This window comes from Xenopus laevis, chromosome 1L (genome assembly GCF_017654675.1).
Source record: "Xenopus laevis strain J_2021 chromosome 1L, Xenopus_laevis_v10.1, whole genome shotgun sequence".
In the NCBI taxonomy this organism is placed as follows: Eukaryota; Metazoa; Chordata; class Amphibia; order Anura; family Pipidae; genus Xenopus; species Xenopus laevis.
In genome coordinates, this window is record NC_054371.1 from 127,134,867 (window position 1) to 127,156,609 (window position 21,743).

A 21,743-nucleotide genomic window follows, 5' to 3' on the forward strand; every position below is an offset into this window, starting at 1 on the left:
TTGATTCCCTTCCAGTGGCTATTTCAGCACAAAAGTACATTTTGTATAAAACTGTCAATTCTGGACAAAGTAACACAGCGGTGAGGGACTGACTCAGGAGAGGTTTAGAATAAGAGTTCTAGATGTCAGGAACTGAACAATTTGGGGCATATATATTATGCTGTGTAAAATGAAATTCACCAAAAAAAATGGTGTAAAAACTGTAAAAAATAAATGGCGAATTTATCAAGGTGTGTGTAATTTTACACCATGCTAATGCTAGATTTGCCACCATAATTTTCATTGCTTCCTGCAGAAGTACATCTAAGAAGAAACACTTAACAATATCACGCAGTTATTTACACAAGAAGCCTGTTGATGTGCGGTGTATTATCCTGCTGTTTTTTGCACAGTATAATAAATATGCCACTTAAAATTATAGGGGGTTATGTAATAAAAGGCACTATGTTTGCCCGGAAGCAGTAACTCATAGCAACCAACAAGCAGGTAGAGTTTACTGGTCACTAGTGATGGGCGAAAAATTTGCGAAGTGCATTAAAGTCAATGGGAATAATTTTGAACAGTGACAATTTTGACATGCAACAATTTTTTGGTCTTCCCGAATTTTCCACTGCAAATTTTCACTGCAGTTTCGTAAAAATTTGTAGACGGCGAACTGTGGAAATTTGTCGAGAATCCATGCCTGCTGAGTAAATTCGCCCGTTACTACTGAGACCCGAATAAAAGTTAATATTTTATAGGTTAGTATGGATTACTGCTTAGTGCCTTTTATTTCATATGGGGGTATGGCGTTTTTTTTGGAATGTTTAGCTCTGCTCGCAATGCAAAATTATTTGCTGGTGAATATTACATCTCTAAGCAAAGGTTAGCATTAACACCTGCTCTCAAGTTTTGCTAAATATTTTGTCGCAAATTATGCTTTGTGATTGTGAAATTTTATTACATACACAGCGAATGTTCGCAAAAGCTATTTGGTCGCAAACTTTGCAAGGAAGTAGTTGAGGTCTGTAATCAGTCAAAAAGGATGCAAACATGGCCACTAATATTCACAATAACGACACATTACATTCTCACAATAGCATTTTAAAAAGGAAGGCCACGAGGACCATGCCAAAATATAAATATAGGTTTAACAGACACTTTATACTCAGTCCTCATATTTCCCCCCTTACCAATAATAACTCGTTTCACTGGGTTGCCCAGCTGTTCAAACTGAACTTCATGATTCTTAGAGTTAATGATACTTCCAGAATACTGTAGGAAATATCTGCTTGGTGTACCTACAGTAGAGGACTTGTTGGTACATCAAGACAAACATTCTCAAAATAAAAGGGGAAATACTCTAGTATTTGGGTTTTGAGCTACTCTAGACAAATCAAAGTACAATAGGCTGTAAAATGAGAAATACCAGGATAATTACAGGGAAATAAGAAGTAATTCCTAAGCACCAATTAGCATCAATGAATCTGAGTGCCCTTAAGAAGCAACATTTTTTACCTATAAAACGTAAAATCCTCCTGATGAGTGGATTCAGGTAACAGCACTCCCCTGTCAAAATCATTTTTTCTTGAATGATCAGATTTTCTCTAGTAGATTTTATGAAATACGTAGTCACCTCACCAATAAAAATCTAAGAAAAGAAATTTGAAATTGTTAATGACACATCAATTAAAATTATACATGAACTGTACGTGAGATTACCAGATTTTTATTAACTTGGTATACAATACAGCACCATCAGGGCTGTATGCTTAAAGCAATATATGCACACCTAAACATGTTTTGACCAGGTTATACAATAATATAAATAGGATGAACTGCATGCCTCTGTTAAATGTCATTTATTTCATTCAGTTCCATTTATATGTGGCATTTTGTCCATTTTGCCTAAATTTGAAAGCCCATCCAAATCAGAGAAATGCTTGAAATGTAAGTCAAACTAATGTTCTCATTAATACAATAATATTCTCATTTATAATTTTTGAATGTTATAGAACAGTGATCCCCAACAAGCGGCTGGCGAGCAATTTGTTGCTCACCAACCTATTGGATGTTGCTCCCAAAGCATTTGCTTATTTCTTTTCCCTGGCTTTAGGGTAATCTTTAGTTGCATAAAAAAACATATTTTCTGCCATAGAAAGCCTCTTGCAGGCTGCCAGTCCACATAGGGCTACCATTAGCAAATCACATCCCATATTTGGCACCACCAGGAACTTGTTGCTTGCTTGTGTTGCTCTCCATCTGTTTTTTTACATTTGACTGGCTAAAAAAGTTTGTGGACCCCTATTATAAAAGATATCAGGAAAAATGTGGATAAAGTACCTGAACATACAAAACTAAGTTGGGTACAAAAATGTATATTGTGAAATAAACTTCTTTTAAGGCTATTTTCTGTTGCTGTACTTAAAATTCTATTCCCATATAGCAGTGAACCCTAACCTATGGCTTGTAGGCAACATGTTGCTTGCCAGACCCTTTGATGCTTTTTCAAAAACACTCATGGACTCAAAACAAGTCTTCATTTTTTAATTTTCTGGCTTGAAGACAACCAACAAAAAAACTCAAGAGCACGGCTAAAAATAGCCTGCTGGCAGTCCACACAGGACTTAGAAACAACTAATCATAACCCTTATTTTGCAAGTTCTTGAATATTTGGAGAGCTTGTGTGGCTCCCCCACACTTTCTACATTTCACTGTGGCTCACAGGTCAAAAAAGGTTGAGGGTCCTAATTCTCTCTAATAAACTTTAAAATGTGAAAAGGGAATGAAAAAGAAGTAAAATAGCAAAAGGACAACTTGTGCATGCAGAAAGGAACTAGGGTGCTCCAGAAACATCTGTACATGTATACAGATCCATTATAAAGAATTGCTGTAGGACTGCTGCACTTTGATTACGCTGTATAAGCATAAACAGGACCAGTAGTATCAGCAGGTCCAGCAACTCCAGTAGGATCAGCAGGTCCAGCAACCATCTCTCTGTGTTCTATCTGTGGAACTAAGAGTAAAGCTGGCCATGTACGCACATATAAAATCATGCAAAAGTTTGTTTTGTACAATTAATTGTGCATGTATGCTGGCCCATGTACTATGGATATTGGAGGGTCTGGGGATCTGACAGGTTTAAAAATGTAATCTGTTGATGCACCATGTTGACCAGTGCATGGAAGTAAAGAGGAGTTGCAGTTCTCCTAGTAAATGTGGCCATCCACTTGGCATGTAGGCCCATCATTCAGAAAATAGAGAATGGGCCTGTATACGGCCCCTTGCAGATATTCATTCTGTTTTATACAGAATGCGTAATACGTTTAATACATTTTTAAGTCCATTTAGCAGATTAATAACTTACAATTGCTGTTGGTGTTGCTGCCAGCACACAGTACAACACCAGCGGGGAAATAAAACTTTCATCCTCAGTCCCTGGGTACGGTTTCATAAGATTCCCATCTTGGCAGAAAAATCCTTGTATGTGTACTTGGAAAGTATCTGTGCACTCGAAATAGTACGAAAGCAGAACCGTCCCAGCCATGATAACAAGCTGAAAATAAAGCATGGTACATTAAAAACAGATTAACAGAAGTAGCTTCTCTTGAGAACAATTCCCATGGACTGGTACTTTGCCCATCACTCAGTTACTTTCCATGACAGAGGCAGTTGTGTTAATATGTCCACAAATGCCATACGAGATCTGTTGCATAAGCCTTTCAGCAAACAGCTTTAACGAAAGCCTCTAATCGAACTTAGCCCTTACTCTCCCTCACAGATAGATATGTGCATTAATCAACCACTTCATCAAAGGGCATTTGAGTGTCACGCAGGATATCCAGATCAATAGAGCTCCTGGCAATGCATCTGATTTAGACATCAGAAAATAATGCAAAACTCCAGTTCTGCAGCTCGGATAGCATAAATAAAATCCACTTTATAACAAATTTAAACAAATAACCCAATGAAGAAATATCAGAAGTTATGCAAGTATTATTATTATTATTATTATTATTATTAACATGTATTTATATAGCGCCAACATATTGCGTAGCACTGTAGAGTAAATGTGATTATACAACTAAATCACATGAATTGTATACATAAAACATATGGAGTTACAAACATCACAATCAATACAGGCACAAAAAGGTGAGGAAGGCCCTATGCATAGGCATACACTCTAAAGGGTATAGTATATTTACTTATTCAAGTAATTGAATTATCTAAAAATAACATAAAACCATTAAATAAAAACAAACTTTATAATATGGGAAAACTCTAAAACTCAAAGCTGAAACACAATAATCTTTCACTTCAAGAATATACTTGACACATCAAAAAAAGGGGGATAAAACAAGTTTAACACAGTAATGCAATACAAGGGCATTTATGTATATTTTTGTAAAACCAGATAAAGACATGCCTTTATCCTATGTTTTCCCCCCACCCTCAGCATAAATGTGTTTCTATCTATTGCCAACACAAAAAATCTTATAGTTCAACATATTGGTTAGAATTAGCCTGGAATTTTGGGTACAAAGAGAACCAATTACAAGTTAAATAAAGGTGTTAGTAAATGAGGGCCAGACAGTTTCACATGCCTACAAAGATCCCAGGATAGATTTCTTCATAGACTTCTATTGAGTTTTCATAAGATACAGGAATACACTTTGGCAAATAGGCTGATACAGGTATGGGATCTGTTATCCAGAATGCCTGGGGTTTTCCGGATAAGGGATCTTTCTGTAATTTGGATCGGCATAGCTTGACTGCCTTCCATTTTTTCTTTTTTGGCAAAAAAAGAAAAAATAGAAATGCTCAATTTCTGCATGATAAATACATGTTAATTACAGCAAAATGTATGTACTGTATGTATGTATTTTTTTAGTTGACATGATCATGGCATTTAGTGACATTAAAGGCAAAAAAAGACTGTTTGGTTGAAAAGGGCTGCTATGTATAATACAGGTATGGGATACGTTATCAGGAAACCTGTTATCCTGAATTACAGGAAGACCATCTCACATAGACTACATTTTAATCAAATAATTACAATTTAAAAAAAAAAAAAATATTTCCTTTTTCTCTGTAGTTAAACAGTACCTTGTACTTGATCCAACTAAAAATATCCTTAATCATTATTGGAGGCAAAACCAATACTTAAATTATTTTTTTGTAGAATTAAGCTATGGAGATTCAATTTACATAAAGACTCCTTATCCCGAAAACCCCAGATCCCAACTCATGACCATTCTGGATAATACCTGTACTTTTTGTTATTTATATTAGGAACTGATACATTCCCACATTCAGCTTAAGTCACACACACACACAGCAGTTAGTCTTTGTTAGTTATGGATCATTCCCTCTCGCTGTTCTTTGTCAGATTTCAACCTCCTCTCCTTGTGGTTCACTAAATTCATTTGGGAAAAGGTTAGAATGCACTGACCAATCTTTCTTTTGGAAAATGCAATCAGCTTCCACTTTTCTAGTTCATTACTTTCATATTTCATATCAACAAAAAAAATCCACTGACAATTGATATTTCATATAACTTTATTTATTCAATGAAAGGGAGAGAATATGATCACTTTCTGAACTGCTGATTTACTCAGCTCTAGATAAAACCATCTTGTAGATTTAGAAATAAAGGTCCAAAAATTAGTAGAAAATACAAATAACTTATTATGGATTCCACTGATTCACTGCCAGGAATTCTAAACAGTTAAAGTGTATAGCAATGAAGTATTCCTTGTTGAAAACATATCAGCAAAATAAGACAAAAATAATAACAGATCGCAATTGACACACACAACTATATGGCGATGAATCGGCCTGAAATGTAATAACTGCACTCTGGGTGGTGTTATCTGCATGGTGCAGTCATATCATGTAACTACTTATATAACTTGTGCAAAATATGAAAATATATGAAAATCCCATATGCCCAAATTATAACCAGGCCTATTGTGTTGGTTTAATAACATATACCCTCTCAATTCCTAATGTGAAATGTCAGCCTCCATGGTTGACTGATAGGGTTATTGGACCAGAACACACCAGAACACACATTGTGTGGCTTGTGAAAATATTTTGCATGTATACCCCCTTCCTATAGCGTTACTGTATACAGGTATGGGACCTGTTATATCCAGAATGCTCAGGCCTTTTACAGATACGTGTTTTTTCTGTAATTTGTATATTTATTCCATAGGTCTGCTATAAAAATAATTTAAATATTAAACAGAATACGATCGTTTTACTACCAATAAGGGTGTATGTCAGGATCAAGTACAAGGTATTGTTTTATTATTACAGAGAAAAAGCAAATCATTCTTAAAAATGTGCCCTTCCTATAAGTCAGAGCTTTCTAGATAATGGGTTTCCAGATGAAGGATCATCCTATACTTGTCTATTAAATATTAATTATTTGTCATCCCATTCTCCACTGGTGTGTTTGCTTCAGAAAGACTACTATAGTTTATATAAATAAGCCGATGTGTAGCCATGGGGGGGAGGAGATGGAAAAAAGAAGAAAAGGCACAGGTTAATGTATAAATATCCAAATTATGGAAAGAGCAGTTATATGGAAAACCCTAGGTCACGGTATGAATTACAAGACCTGGAGCAAACTTTGTTTTGTATTACCATCTCTGGTTCTAATAAATAAGTCCCATGAGTTTAAACCAGACAGAAATACTTGTATATTATAGGTGTATCTATCTAACCATCACTTGCATAGTACAATTACTAGAACAAAGATTACTAGTGTGAATTTCCACTAGAGGTCAGAAAAGAGCCATTGATGGGTTGTGTGAGTATAATGAAGAAATGGAGGATAATTATAATGTTACACCATATTTTACACAATTTTGGTGTAAAATGAAATGCACCCTTTCAAAATCATGCCTATCAGATAGATGTCAATCTCTCAGATACAGTAAGTAAAAGTTGCAGGGACGATTCCATGATATAAAAGAAAAATACAACTGTAAATAGGAAATTGCAAGATGAGCAGAAATAATGAACTGAACATGATTTGAGAGTTTGGACTGGTTTCCCTGGACACAGTGGGGATATAAATAGGATTACAGTTGTTCAGTATTGGTATTCTTCGGGAAACATTTATTTGTAATAGAGTGCATTGGGGAATTTTCATATTATTTAAACTGACACTGACTCCTATGCATGTATTACAAACTAAAAAGAGTTCTACATATTTCTGTACACTGGATTTTAATTAATAGTCAAAATGGGTCAAAGCATGTTGCTTTTGTGCAGGGTTGTCACGTCAAGGGGACAAGGTTGTGATGTTGTAGGGTGGAGTGATGACTTCACAGGGGATAAACAATGATGTGGTGATCGACGATTGGTCGACCACCTTGTCAATCTTGGGGAGTCTTTGCTGGTTTTCCTCATTTGGAAAATCGGGCAGGAAGTTTTGACCCAGGCAGCCCTTCTGAAAATGGGGCTGTCAGGGTCAGAACCGGACAGGTGGCAAACCCTACTTTTGTGTATTAGAACATATGCGTTATGAGTGGAATATCACACTACCAGCAGATCAATTTGGACACCTCTTTGCTATTTCGAGTCAAGTAAAAAAAAATACTCATTTACCAATACAAACACAAGGGCAGAGCACAACATTTATACATATTTAAATCCTGTTCAGCAGTGATGAGCGAAATTATTATCCAAGTTTCACCGTAAAAGTGACGCCCACTCCATGGGTGAAATAAATATGGTGTGCATCAAAAATTTGTTGCACATCAAAAAAAATGTTGTCACCCATTGACTTTTCTCAGTTTGGAAGAGAAAACAAACACAAAATAGACCAGGAATGAATAACTGCTATGTAGGCTAGAAATATCGTACATTTTGTTTTGGGCTTCTGTACAAGCCCAAGGCAAGCACATCTCTTTAGCAAGGAAGCTCTGTGCCTCCATAGAAGCCAAAGTAGCCCCCCATCTTCTTTTCTGCTGATTCACTGCACATGCTCTGTGCTACTGCCTGGTACTGAGCTTAGGAACAGACTCAAAATATATTGTATACATAAAATAAATGTCTCACTATAAGGCTGATTAATAATCAATACAGATAATTATTACATCTCAGTAGTGATGGGCAAATTTATTCGCCAGATGCAAATCCACAGCGAATTCCAGCGATTCGTCACTGGCGATTAATTTTGTGAAACTGCTGCGAAAATACGCCGTCGTCCGGCATTTCGCGAATTTTTCGCCATTTCACGAATTTCGCTAATTTTTTGGCGAAACGGGACAAATTCTCCCATTACTGCATCTCAGCACAGAAACCAGTGCATCAAGCATCAGAATTTAATAATCAGCCTTGGAGCATCAGCTTATATTACATATTGCTCCTACTTGACATTTTGTGGTTTTTGTTCTTAAAATGCCAATAAAGATGATTGGAGAGAAAAGAATAATAATTGAGCAAATATTGGCCCCAGAAAGCTAACATGTGCTTGATTTGATTTGCTACCACAAGTGCAGTTATTAATACCAAAACATTTTAAATTTGTAGTAGTATGTGGGGCTGGATTTAAATCCATATTATATATTTGACAGTGTTTATTATTACTATTAATTGGCATATGGTATTGTAGGATCTGAGCTTGGACTAGTTTGCAGCCAGTCAGTGAGCTTCTGCAAGTCGCATTACCTGTTGGGTGCAGGGAAATATGGACGGGTTCATAATGCAGCATAATGTCATAACTTGGCTCATTGCCTAAGTTTTTCTCAGAAATCATGAGATATAAATTAATGCATTGCACCACACAGAAAGTAAAACTGTGGGCCAATAAATAAATTCAAATAATTTAAGCAAATCAACGAATAGTAAACCTAGTGTGGGCAGGCACTTTCCCTCACATGTATTTAGATTGCTGCTTATGGGAGGGAAAGGACGATGACTGATAATTGAAGCACACGCACGGGGAAAGAAAAGCTCATTCATTTCCTTATAAACATGAATTAATTTCCTTATACTGTATACATGAATTAATTTCCTTATATATATGAATTAATTTCCTTATATACATCAATTAATGTTCCCCTTTAAAGGAAATCATTATTTACAGCCTTTACGAGTAGAAAGCCTAATGTTGGCAAACACTGACTTATAAATAGCCTATAAAAGAAATTACCCATTTTATGTGCTTTAATTGGGTTCTTTTAAATGTCAAACTGACTTTAAGACGACTATTTTTTACAGCTGGAATAACCTCTAAAACTCCTCCTTATTATGGCACAAGCCAAATGACTTAGTACAGAATTAAATCTTATATTAAGGCTTCTATTAAAAACAGCAACCTCCTCCTCCTTTAGTCCAAAATTGTTTGTGCCAGTTATTTATTAAAGGACCAGTGGCACCAAAATAAAAAAATTATTTTACATACAGTATAATTATTTTTCATTGTGTACATGATGATATTATTTTTCTGATTTCAGTCATTCTTGTCTAAATTAAGCTTTTCTCTACTCAACTACTCCCAAATACCCAAGCACAAAAACTGCAGACATTTTCAAATCAAAATATCTTGCTATGTAGAAATGGTGCCAGATTTGCCTAGGTTCAAACTAAGCAAACATAATCACATGCATGTAAAAGCTTTAGGGGTGATTTTATTTCCTAGTTTTACTGTTCTTGTATTAATGATCATTAGTGAGAGGATTTTCAGTGATCCATGTTTTTAGCCATAAATAATACACAAGAGCCATAAATATCGTGTAAATTATAGCCTTATAAATACCGCTTCGTGATGTCATCAGTTATAATTGGTGCTTAGTTATGTTATTTGTGTCACATGACTCAATGAAACCTCCATTATAATAAATTAATAATGTACTCCTTGTTCTAAAGCCAGAGATATTAGAAGTCACCTCAAAGTTCTATGCCGGGTGTCACAATCAGCACCCAAAATCCAGAACCAATGCTAGGCTCCCTGATCTCAGCTCTTACTTCCGCCTTTAACAGCCGCCTTTCACCTCAGGAGGAGCCCTCAGCTAATTGGATGCCGCCAGGTCTTATAAAAAAGAGGAGCCCAACAAAGGGTTCTGGACGAGCAGAGGGGGACAATTCTTATGCAAAAGTCTTTTGGTCAGAAGGTCACAGACAGAAAGTGTAGTCAAAATCAGGCAGAGTCGGTGCAGGCAGAATACAAGCAGATCCAAACAAGCAGGGGTCAAAGAATGAGATCAATCAAGAATGGTCAGGACAGGCACGGGTCAGAATACAGAAATCAGAATAGTCGAATAACAGGCAGAGGTCAGGATCACAGAAATCAGGAAAGTCAGGCAGGCAGGGGTCAAAACACAAATCAGAATATCAGAATAGCACCCAGGAACTCACTAAGACGAACCAAATAAAGGGCAATGAAAAATGTCCCTTTAAGTACCTTTAAATTTTGCGCCATTGTGCGATGGCGTCATCATGCCAGCGTGAATGCGCCTATAAATAAAGAAGATGTGCGCCGCGTGCGCCCTAAGTTACTGGCACACAGAAAGAAGAGGAGCGGCGTCCACCACTAGACCACTGCGTAATTAAAGAAAGCATATATTTCTGGTAAAGGGTGGAGCTTAGGCAGATGTTGGGTGGGGTTTATTTGAATAGGGAGCAGATAGTGGGAGTGGCCAGGTTTGTATACGTGAGTTACAGTCTTTATTGCTTCCTTGTCATTGAATGATTTGAGGCCTTGTGTTACTATTGTGTGTTAATAGTGTATTAATATAAAATATGTATTATTTCTTGAAAACCAACAGAAAAAAATGCAATACAATGTTTCAAACTGCAGTATAAATTCTGGAGGTGTTTTGCAAATCCTTTCCATTTCAATTCTCTATTATTGAACGTCAATTACATTACAGTTTTCTATTACCCTCCTGCTGAGAGCTCTATGAACCTTATTGTGTAGTCATTCATGATGGTCCCAGTTGCTGCTTTCTGAAAATGTCTCCACAATTTAACCGAGAATGACATTCACTTTGTTAATGTGGTGCAATTGATTTTGCTCAGAGAGTCCAACCAGGAAAAGGTGCTTTGTTGAGGCTATACATTATATTATTAGTATTTAATCATTCATTAATAAGGCAGAGAGGACATTTATGTTTATCTGAACTGCAGGACTGAAATTAGGGCTAGGCAGCATGGCACCTGTTAAGAGCCAACATTTAAGAAAATGGGGAGTGGGTGCAAACTGTAAAACTGTATGAGCGTGGGTTATATAAATATAACCCTTTATCTGCCAGCCGGATTTATGGCTTCGGAAATATAACTCATAATATGTAGAATCTGTAGAATATGTAGAAGTGCAAAGCCCGGTTTTTTTTTAGGGAAAAAAAAAAAGCAAAAATGAAAATCCACAGGGACACAGCTAAAAAGCTCAGTGCTAGAGCAGTTTCGTGCCATTTCGCCAGGCGGAGCATTGTTAATCCGCAAATTTATTAGGGTGGGCTCATGTCTAGATGAATAGATGATCTCTTTTGTATTTATTTTGCTTTCTTGGAAATTTTTAATAATAAGTGGTCATTTCCAGCAATTTCACCAGCATCACTAATAAAGACATTATGGGGCCCATTCACTAAGCTCGAGTGAAGGAATAGAGGAAAATAGAGGAAAAAAAATTCGATTTTCGAATGGTTTTTTTGGTTACTTCGACCATCAAATTGGCTACTTCGACTTTGATCTTCGACTTCGAATCGAACTATTCGAACTAAAAATCGTTCGAATATTCGACCATTCGATAATCAAAGTACTGTCTCTTTAAAAATTTCTCACCTAAAACCTACCGAGGCCAATGTTAGCCTATGGGGAAGGTATTCAAAGTCGAAGGAGTCGAATATCGAGGGTTAATTAAACCTCGATATTTGACCCTTGATACATCTGCCCCTATGTATCCGCCATATTTAAGTATATTAACAAGGTTTTTCAAAGAAGAAAGTAATGCCAGAGAAAATTCGCTAAGAAGCTTTTGGGCTGACTTATTTTTGCTGGCAAAATAGAGCATTCTTTTGCCGAGGCTACATTTTTGCATTTTGATAAATACACATATTTTCCAAAGATAATTTTGCACTATGCCCCAATGTGACTGACACTTTAACATTCCTTTAACTATTGCTCCTGCACCAATTCACTTGTACAGCCAGACTTTTGGAAATACTTTTTTGATTTGGAGTGAATGGTCTGTTGGGTTGATAAAAGACCATCAAGTTCAACCCCTCCAAATGAAACCTAACCCCTACGTGTATTGTTTATAAGGGATAAGCTAACTTTTTTCACCTGGTAAAGCTTAGTGGTGTCATTTGTGATTTTGCCAGTGGCAACATATTGTGTGGCCTGCTATTATTAAATCAACATTGACATATCCATGCTTTAAGATGCAACATCCCTGTGTCAAGTTCAGTGCGTCCAATATCTCTGTGGCAAGATTGACACATCAGAGATATTACGTAGCCATCTGGCATGCATCAAACTGAGGTAAACAGGAAACCTGGGCAACCCGGGGGAACCATCTGGTACACCAAACAAAAATACCTTATTCACAATGTAATTTAACCTTCCTATTAATACAAATTAATTTCAACAAAATCTTGTGGTTTTTGCAAATTTTCCTATTATTTTGTGAAATTTACAGAGAAGTAGTGATGGGCGAATTCCCACGATTCGCCACCGGCGAATAAATTTGTGAAATTGTCACGAAAATTGGCCAGCAAAAAACGGATGCTGGCGGCAAAAACGGACTCCAGCGACAAAAACGAGACGCTGATGCCATTTGGAAGTCAAAAAAGTATATAGGCAATGACAATGACAAAAAAGTTAAGCAGTGGAAATAAGAATAACAATAAAACAGAACCCTCACAGTTGATATGAGGTCAATGACCCTGACAACAAGGTAAGATTTCAGCTGCAGGCTAAAAAATATGTAAATTAGCAACACAATGGGGTAAATTTATAAACTCAATACCAAACAACTAATAGGAGCACAGAACTCAGTGTCTAAAGCACTCCCCACATAGATCAGGTGGTCAAGGTGCACTGGCCCAGACCCTCAGTTTAGGGAGTGGATAAACCAATAGCAGAAAACAGGGGACATCCAGGCACTCAAAAAACTACACAAGGGCCACCAAAAATAGTATAAAAATATATATTTATTGTTATCATATCATATTCATGACAAAATCTTGATCACAATTTTTTTCTATAATCATTTTTTTTTTTTAAAAAAAAAAAAAATCACATCTCGAAAAGGTTTTATGTAGTGATTTTCTAATGAAAAATTTAAATCATGAGGAAGAAACAAAACAATATTTTTGCCATCATTCGTGTGAATTGCAGCAAAATAAAGAAGGATAATTGAAAGTTGCTTAGCAAAGGTCCATCTACAGCTAAAAGTTCATGTTCCTCTTTAATAAATGAAATAATTTAAATCTGATTCTAAAAGGACTATTCGTCCAGGGTCTATGTATAATGTATATTTGGTGGATATAGATAGAAATAAGGCTGTTGGAATTCAAAGTTTTAATTTAGAATGATCACATTAGGTTTTTACACTCCATGTTTGGGATAATTGCAGTAAAAGTGAAGAAGCGGCAAGCTTTTGTTTTGCACATTACAAAGATTTAACTTGTCTCATATAATTTTGTGTCATGTCAAAAAAGTTCAATAGAAGGAAGCCATTTAGCTGTAGCTTTTATTACTTGGGTGATTACAGAACTGAATGTAATCGTTTCCCCTGATATAACTGTACACAGCAAAAGTGCCCTTAAGTGCTAGATTAAATCATAACTCCACACTTTCTCCAGCTTACTCAGAACATGATCTTATTAACAAAGTGAAAGTGTGAAACAAGTTCAATAAAAGTTGAGTCTTCTAACTATGCATAGTAGTGAAAATAAAATGGCTTTTAACTAAATTAAAATATGAGAGTCAGCCAAGCTTTTTTGGCTGAAACCAGGCAGTCATACATCTTCATGTCAAAGCGGCTGCCATCACTTCCAGGAAACAGAGACAAAATTCAATAAACCTTTAATCATAAAATACATCACAAATTTCCAACACCAGAAACTGCTGTGCAAAGAAAAGTAAAAATGATCACAAAGGATGAATGTCCCAGATTTATCATATGCTTGGCTTTGGTAAGAACCGTGTTGACTAGGAGCTTTTAAAAATAAATTGGAGTATTTTCAGAAGATAAATGTATATGCAGGGCACAAGGCTTTAGTGGGATTTATTTATATCATAACTTTAGGGTAAAATTTAAAAAAAAATAGTTTTGGATTTTTAAATAAAGCTTAATTTTATGGGTATGTTGATTATTGCTAATAAACAAATATCATGAGGGTCCGATGAAGTACATTTAGTAGGATAAGATACATCTATTCACCCCATTCACCCTTTAGGAAGATTAAGGCCTACACTGTCTTTAAATGGATGGTGTACATTTTATTTAATTTTTAATATGTTATAGAATGGCTAATACTAAACTACTATTTAATTTTTTTTAGTTTTTTAATTACTTGCCTTCTAATTCTGATTCTTGACAGCTTTCAAATGGGAATCCCTGGCCCCATCTAGAAACAAAAAGCTCTGTAAAGCTACATACAGTTTTTATGGTTAGTGCTACTTTTTATTACTCATTGCTGGGCCAAGTCAGGAATTGGCTTCAATTGTGCATGCTCAAATCGGTGTTGAGCCCAGAAAGAATATGAAGCAACCAGGGTCAGATTGGAACCTTGGGGGCCCACCAGGGCTGTCATAGAAGGGCCCTCCTGGCAGTTCCCGGAGGCCTCCTCTCGACGTGCATGCCTGAACACATTGTGCTGCACACATTCGCGATCACATTGTGCTGTGAGCATGTCTGAACACATTGTGCCATGAGCACGCATGAGCACAGCAGCGCAGGTTCATTCCTTTATGGGGGAGCAGGTCTGGGCTTGCGGGGGCCCATGAGGGTCAGGGCCCACTTTTTTTTTTTCCGGTGTCTAACCGGCCCAGTCTGACACTGGAAGTGGCAGGAGAAGGTGACCAGAAGTTCCAATGGACTGCTCTGCATTTTTGGGTCGGATTCTTTTTTAAGGGGTTGTTTTTTTTACTGTGGGGAGGGATATCACATTTTTCAGGTCTGTCTATGGCTCCTGAGGCAGAATATGAGTAATACCTGCACATGCATTGGCCATGTATTATCAAAATAATTTAACAGATTTACTTCTGTTAATCTACGCAGATGCTTTGATTATGACAGTGTTTAACATCAAACAGTAACAAGTGCTATACTGTCGATTTTGTGGTGCTGTAAAATAGAGTAGAATTGGAAGGGGTCCAGTTCATCACTTATTTTTGGCACTGAAAGAACAGAACCACCTCACATAAAACACACATCTAAAAAATTGGTAATTACAACTTCATAGCATATCCACTGACATTTTAATGCATATAATAAATCATAATTTACTAAGCTATTTTTGCAGTTCTGTTAGAGAAGCAAAGTATACTCTAATTTTGTAACCTTGTGCAGTAACATATCAGTGCTGTCCAACTTCTGTGCTACAGAGGGACGGAATTTTTCTGGCCTACATGGTGGAGGGCCAATAATTGTGGTAGCACACCAGAAAACCAAATGTTTGGTGCTCACTGCAGGAATATCGCTTATCACTCATATGTGAAAAAAAGTTGTCATATGAAATCCTCCCCTGTGGATAACACAGCACCCCATGATTAAACACCTTAAGGGCCCCTAACAACAATTTTCATATGCTAAAAAAAAACAAGAAACAACCCCTACCAGGCTTATGATCCACAGGCAGAGCAGGGCACATATCGTGAGCATATGGAAGGCAGCATATGTCACACACAGGCAGAGCATGGCAAACCCAAGGGCATAGGGCAGGCAGAGTATGGTACACACAGGGAGCATAACGCAAACAGAGTATGGCACACAACGGAAGAGTAGGGCGGGCAAAGTATGACACACACAAGGAGCATAGGGCAGGCAGAGTATGACACACAGGGAGCATAGGGCAGGCAGAGTATGTCACGCACAAGGAGCATAGGGAAAACATAACAGAGCAGGAGACAGAGAAGCCTATAAGGACCACTCTAAGATGTACTACATACAGTGACACAGTGCTGGTGCCCCTTCATATAAGGTGTAAACAGGTAAATGCTGTGGGCAGTTTCAGTCTGGGACTCAGGTGTGAACAGTATAGGGCTTTAGGGTGTGAACAATAGAGGTGTTACAAGTGTGAGTAATGCAGGGGGAACAGGCCCGGATTTGTTGTGAGGCCACAAAGGCCCGAGCCTGGGATGGCAAGATTTGAGGGGCATGCTGCACAGCTGCAACCTACAGAGCTCTGGGGATGCATACTTCTGTTATCCCCAGCACTCCAAAGCATGTGCACGCGCGTGGAAGGAGGGGTGCTGTGCAGGTGCCAAGTGCCAGGACCCAACGGACTATGGATGCCTCAGCCCGGAATCCGGGCCTGTGTGTGAACAATGCAGGAGTTTACCGTATGAATTTGAGGTTTAAACAATGCAGGGGCCAGTTAATCTCTGAAGTGATACCTACTAAAGATTACACATGGCAAGCAGACACAGCAGGCAGACTTTCATTTGGGGGCCACCAAGGGGGGGGGGCGTAGTTGGACAGCACTGTAAAAATCCACCTTGTATGTTGGGAAAGGCTAGAAGTGTGAACTGGAACCTTCTTCCACTGAAGGAGAAAATGCGCCATTAGCCTAAAGTACAAAGATTGTAAAACTGATTCAGTTGACAATTCAGATCCTTCAGGACCAAGTGCAAGCAAACAAGTGTTCCTTTTATTAAATTACCACATAAAACATCAACATACTGAGAACATTTGTCTCTATAACAACTAACACACACTACCCTATCATTACTTTCCCCTCAAGGTTATAGTGACCTCTTTCTCTGCCTAAGTGAGAAAAAATATTGGGCAAAGTAATGTACAGTAGCTATACAACTATGTATGCTGGAATCAACTGATCTAGTGAGTGAAAAAAAACAGTGAATAAAAAAAACTAACCTTATTTGTGTTGAAGTACTGGCTCTTTCTGAAGTGCTTTGCATCCCTTATTAGCTATATCCTACAATTCTAATATACTAACATTATGCAGGTTATTTAAAGGTTGTGTTGTTATTTTACCTGAAAATTCTGAGTTTGCAAGGCTATTTTTCAGTTAAAATGCAACTTTTTTTAAGAAAAAGACTTTTTTTAAATTTATTATACCCCAGACCTGGCTAGAATCTGAAAATACTCCAGCTAAAACCTGTCAATGTCATGTAGAAGTCAAATACAGAGGTACCATCAACCATTTAAAGATGTTTGTAGCCATTAGTTTTTTAGGGAATCATTTGATGCATCAAATACATCTAGTGCAAAAATTAAAATGACATGATATTTTATTTAATAGGTAAGTATTTATTACTTTTACAAGCAAAAGACAAGATTCTGCCTAGCCATGAGCAAAGAGACTACATTGCTAAAACTAAGTATACTGCGTTGGAATCAACGAGATTTATATAAGCATTTGGTATCAATATCCTTGGTAGGGAGTACACATTTTTAATATTATTGCTACACAGCAGCTTGTTTATATGAACTATAGTAGTGTTTCTGAAGCAAACATATCAGTTTTCACAGTGCAGGGCAACATTACATGATATTTTCATTACTTTAAATCACTTTCATATTTTGGTGTTACTGTTACTTTAAGAGGTAGTCTACAACCCCTACAAGACAGGTGAGAGGAGAGACAACATCAGGAAAGAGAAGTCAACCAGAGTTTTGAGGATCTTGGTAATGTCAGGGCATGGCTACATCATATGGTAGAATGTGGCTAACAGTATATTATATTGAGGGACAGGAGTTGTCCGGTCTCCTGCCTATAGCATGGAGTCTTGTTGGGGTGATGTACAATTGATGCATTATCTTATACTGATTTGGCTGGTTTCTGGTAGAGATCAAATAATCATAGCAGTTATCAGTTGCTTTCTCCCAGTCCTCTTGAGTCATTTGGGGAATGTCAACTAGCCAGCAGACTTTGGCCATATCAAAAGGTTTAGAGCCCATAGATAGAACCGTGCTGTACAACCATGATTCTAGTTTTGTAGGGTCTGGTGTAAAGTGGGTTCTATGGAGAGAAAGGTCAGATGTGGTGTTAGGGTAGAGAACTGGGCTTGAAATGCATGCCTAAGTTGGAAGTATTTGTAGAAGTGTGGTTTGTTTGTGCAGCATTTCACAACAGTTGTCCGTAAGAGGGAAAGGTTGAGTCAATAAGTAGGTCTCCCATTTAGAGACCAGAATATGAAATCTTGGAGAAGATGGAGGTGTAAGAGGAGTGAATTTCCTCATAAGGGGAACCTTGGAGATTGGAGTGGGGGTGTAATTTTGTGATGTTTCAGAGTGGATGTTAACGTGGAAATATTTAAACAGTTCTTCTTGATAGATAACATGTAATGTTTTTCAGCTATTATGTAAACATGAATATACATAAGCTCATCAACAACTGCATTTTGCAGTTTGTAGTAATCAGCTCAGAGATCTTCAGTTTTTAAATAATTGTTGATTCCTGGTACATAGTGATCCTACAAACACCAAAATGTGCACCTGGACCAAGAGACATTGGGGAAAATTACCTTAAAGTAAATGTATGAAAAATCATAATACATTTTCCTTATTTTAGCGAGTACATCAGTATGTACGTTTAGTGAGTACATGTTGTATGGTAGACTCTATACTGTACATGATGTCTTAATTCTATTGACGTTTACTGTACAATCACTGTACAATCACTAACATGGCAACAAAGATGTGGGGTCGACTAACCATACTGGACATTTTATACTATTTAAAACAGTTGTTGATGCAGAAAGGTTTGGAAAGAATTATAATTAATGTCAATAATTTGGAATCTTATATAATTCTGTCCATTTTGTTATGGTTAGACTGCCAAGCTCTTGAGGCCTGACCATCATTTTCTCATCTTGTGTTGTGGTCATGTCAAAAATAAACAAGAAAATATAGCACTATGGAATGCGAGTTGCTATAATCATACATGTATGTGCCAGATATGTGTACATTGCAATCATCCCATTTATTGAGTGATTTACTTATTCACCTATATGAATTAATTGCAGCAAGACTTTTCAGAAAATACAGTTGGAATTTGACTGACCACCACTCTGCCCATGTGCTCTATGAAGCCTCTTGGTAAATTTGATTCCTAAAGTAACATTCATACATGTAGGGGCACATTTACTATGGGTCGAATATCGAGGGTTAATTAACCCTTAATATTCGACCATCAAAGTTAAATCCTTTGACTTCGGATATTGAAGTCGAAGGATTTACCGCAATTTGTTCGATCGAAGGTAAAATCGTTCGATCGAACAATTAAATCCTTCGAATTGAATGATTTGAAGGATTTTAATCTATCGATCGAACGATTTTCCTTCGATCACAAATTGCCTAGAAAGCCTATGGGGACCTTCCCCATAGGCTAACATTGGTGCTCGGTAGGTTTTAGGTGGTGAAGTAGGGGGTTGAAGTTTTTTTTAAAGCGACAGTACTTCGACTATCGAATGGTCGAATAGTCGAGCGATTTCTAGTTCGAATTGTTCGATTCAAAGTCGAAGTCGTAGTCGAAGGTGGTCGAAGTAGCCAAAAAAATACTTTGAGATTCGAAGTATTTTTCCTTCTAATCCTTCACTCGAGCTAAGTAAATGTGCCCCATAGTGAATGCTTAGATTCTTTAATTTTTTTGGCACATCTTTCATGTTTAATTATTTTACTTCTGCTTTTAACCAGCAACCATGGTGTGACAGAAATGGAAACATTGTAAATATTTAATTTTTCTTCCATGAATTCTGTAATGATTTGTTGATTCACAGTGTCCTCTTTTCCACAAAAAGCACTTTCCTTTGTATTCAAAAGACTTGCTATTTTAATTCCACTAGAATAAGAAAGTAGGGTAAGCCAATTAACAACAAAAAATACAAAAAAGCATTGAAGACTGCAGGTGCTGCCAAAATATATTGTATAATCTAAGCAGGAAACAGGTGGAATTAAATTAGCAATTACAACAGAAAATAGAATTTTTCACAAATGTAGTCATTATTATCACAATGCCTAAATCTGTTGCTTCTCCCTCCTCACCTGTGTATTTTGTTTTTTTGACACAGTGGGGAAGAGTAATACAAGTTAATTATATAATATGCACAATGCATTTTTTTTTCTTTTAGGAGACATATTGTATAGAAAGTTAAAATCCCACAATTTGTAGGCAATAGATTTTTATTATTTTTCCTATTTAGGCAACATAATAAAACTATTTAAAGATATCCATAGACCTAATTAATGTGTTGATACCAAAAGAGAAAGGGAGTTATTTAAATGACCCATAGGAACTGGATAAATTAAGATGTGTCATTGCCCTTCCACTCTCTCCCTCGATCTACTTTTCAGAATTCTCAATAGTTTTCTCAATTGCTTTACTATTGAATTCAATGTAAAGTTGGCCACGCATGTACAAATATGTTTTGTACAATGGTTGCGGCAGTGTTTATCGCCAAGCCTCACAGATATCCATGTATCGGGCACGTTAGAAAATTTCCTTTGTCAATGCAGCATGTTGGCATGGTACATCGACAGATGAGGAAGTGAAGAGAAGTAGCAGCTCCTTTTCACTTCCTGCTGTTCCGATCATTCATGCATTCAGCAAGAACACTCAATTGAAGAATGATAAATATCCAAGAATGGAAAAAGACAAGAAAACATCACAGAGAAGAATCAAATTTGACTTCTCTTTTTTTTAATCAAATTTGACTTCTCTAAACTAATTCTAAACCTCAAATAAACTGAATAAATTAATAAACAGAACAGGTCACTGAGCTGAGCAATCACATTAGGTATAATAAGGGAAAGACATTATCATTAGGTTAGATATGATCAATTGTAATTCATTATATTGGATAGTTTTGTATAATTATATTTGCATTAATTCTGAAACATTGTTTTCTTGGGTTTTGGGTTACAACTCCCTTTTACACCTCCAAGTTCATATATACAAACATCATTGAGGCACAGCTATATATAATATTGCACATTCCACAATGAAACATTTGAGACACAGTCACAACAGATAAAAGACTTGTCAATTCGTTGTCAGTCTTGGACTCTATTCTAAAAGCAGCACAGCTGTGTAAAGTATATGTATGATGGAAAGGTCAACTGACACACAGTGGAATACAAATACAACTGAACAATGTCCTAAAATTAAAAAAAGATTGTTGACAATATTCCTCATTTCCAGTGAAAAGAAACAATGTTCTCTGGATGTTTTCTTTGCAGCCCAACGTACCCCCCATTGGTTATCTATCTAATCTTTCTATCACAAACCAGACTAAATTTGATTGAATGGTCTCTGTTCTCTTTGTTCTTGTAGAATGACACTGTTTGTCTGATTGGGAATACCATTAGCTGTGTTACTCTGGATACTACAAGGGAGTAGTCGGTCATTGTCGCTAATGGATAACGATACATGTCCTTCAATAGAAGATGTCATTTTAGACAAAAAAATATACTCCATTAAAAATGCAAGGAAAGTGAAGTCCCATCAGCATTTGGAAGTGGAAACAATGACTGCTCCCACCTCTACAGGGTCCAGAAAGTACAAAATATTCAGAATAACCCCTGGATGTTATTTTGTTTTTAACAGTTGGAA

At 36.8% G+C, this 21,743-nt stretch overlaps 1 protein-coding gene across 1 annotated transcript in view; it reads right to left on the reverse strand.

The window, feature by feature from the left end:
* plppr1.L (phospholipid phosphatase related 1 L homeolog) overlaps window positions 1-21,743 on the reverse strand; it is an 83,427-nt gene that overhangs the window by 11,800 nt on the left and 49,884 nt on the right. The window contains exons 3-4 of the mRNA XM_018257213.2: window positions 3,347-3,535; window positions 1,498-1,630 (exon numbers count right to left, since the gene is read on the reverse strand). Of these exons, the coding sequence (XP_018112702.1) occupies window positions 1,498-1,630; window positions 3,347-3,535 (322 nt within the window). The remainder of the gene's footprint in view (window positions 1-1,497; window positions 1,631-3,346; window positions 3,536-21,743) is intronic.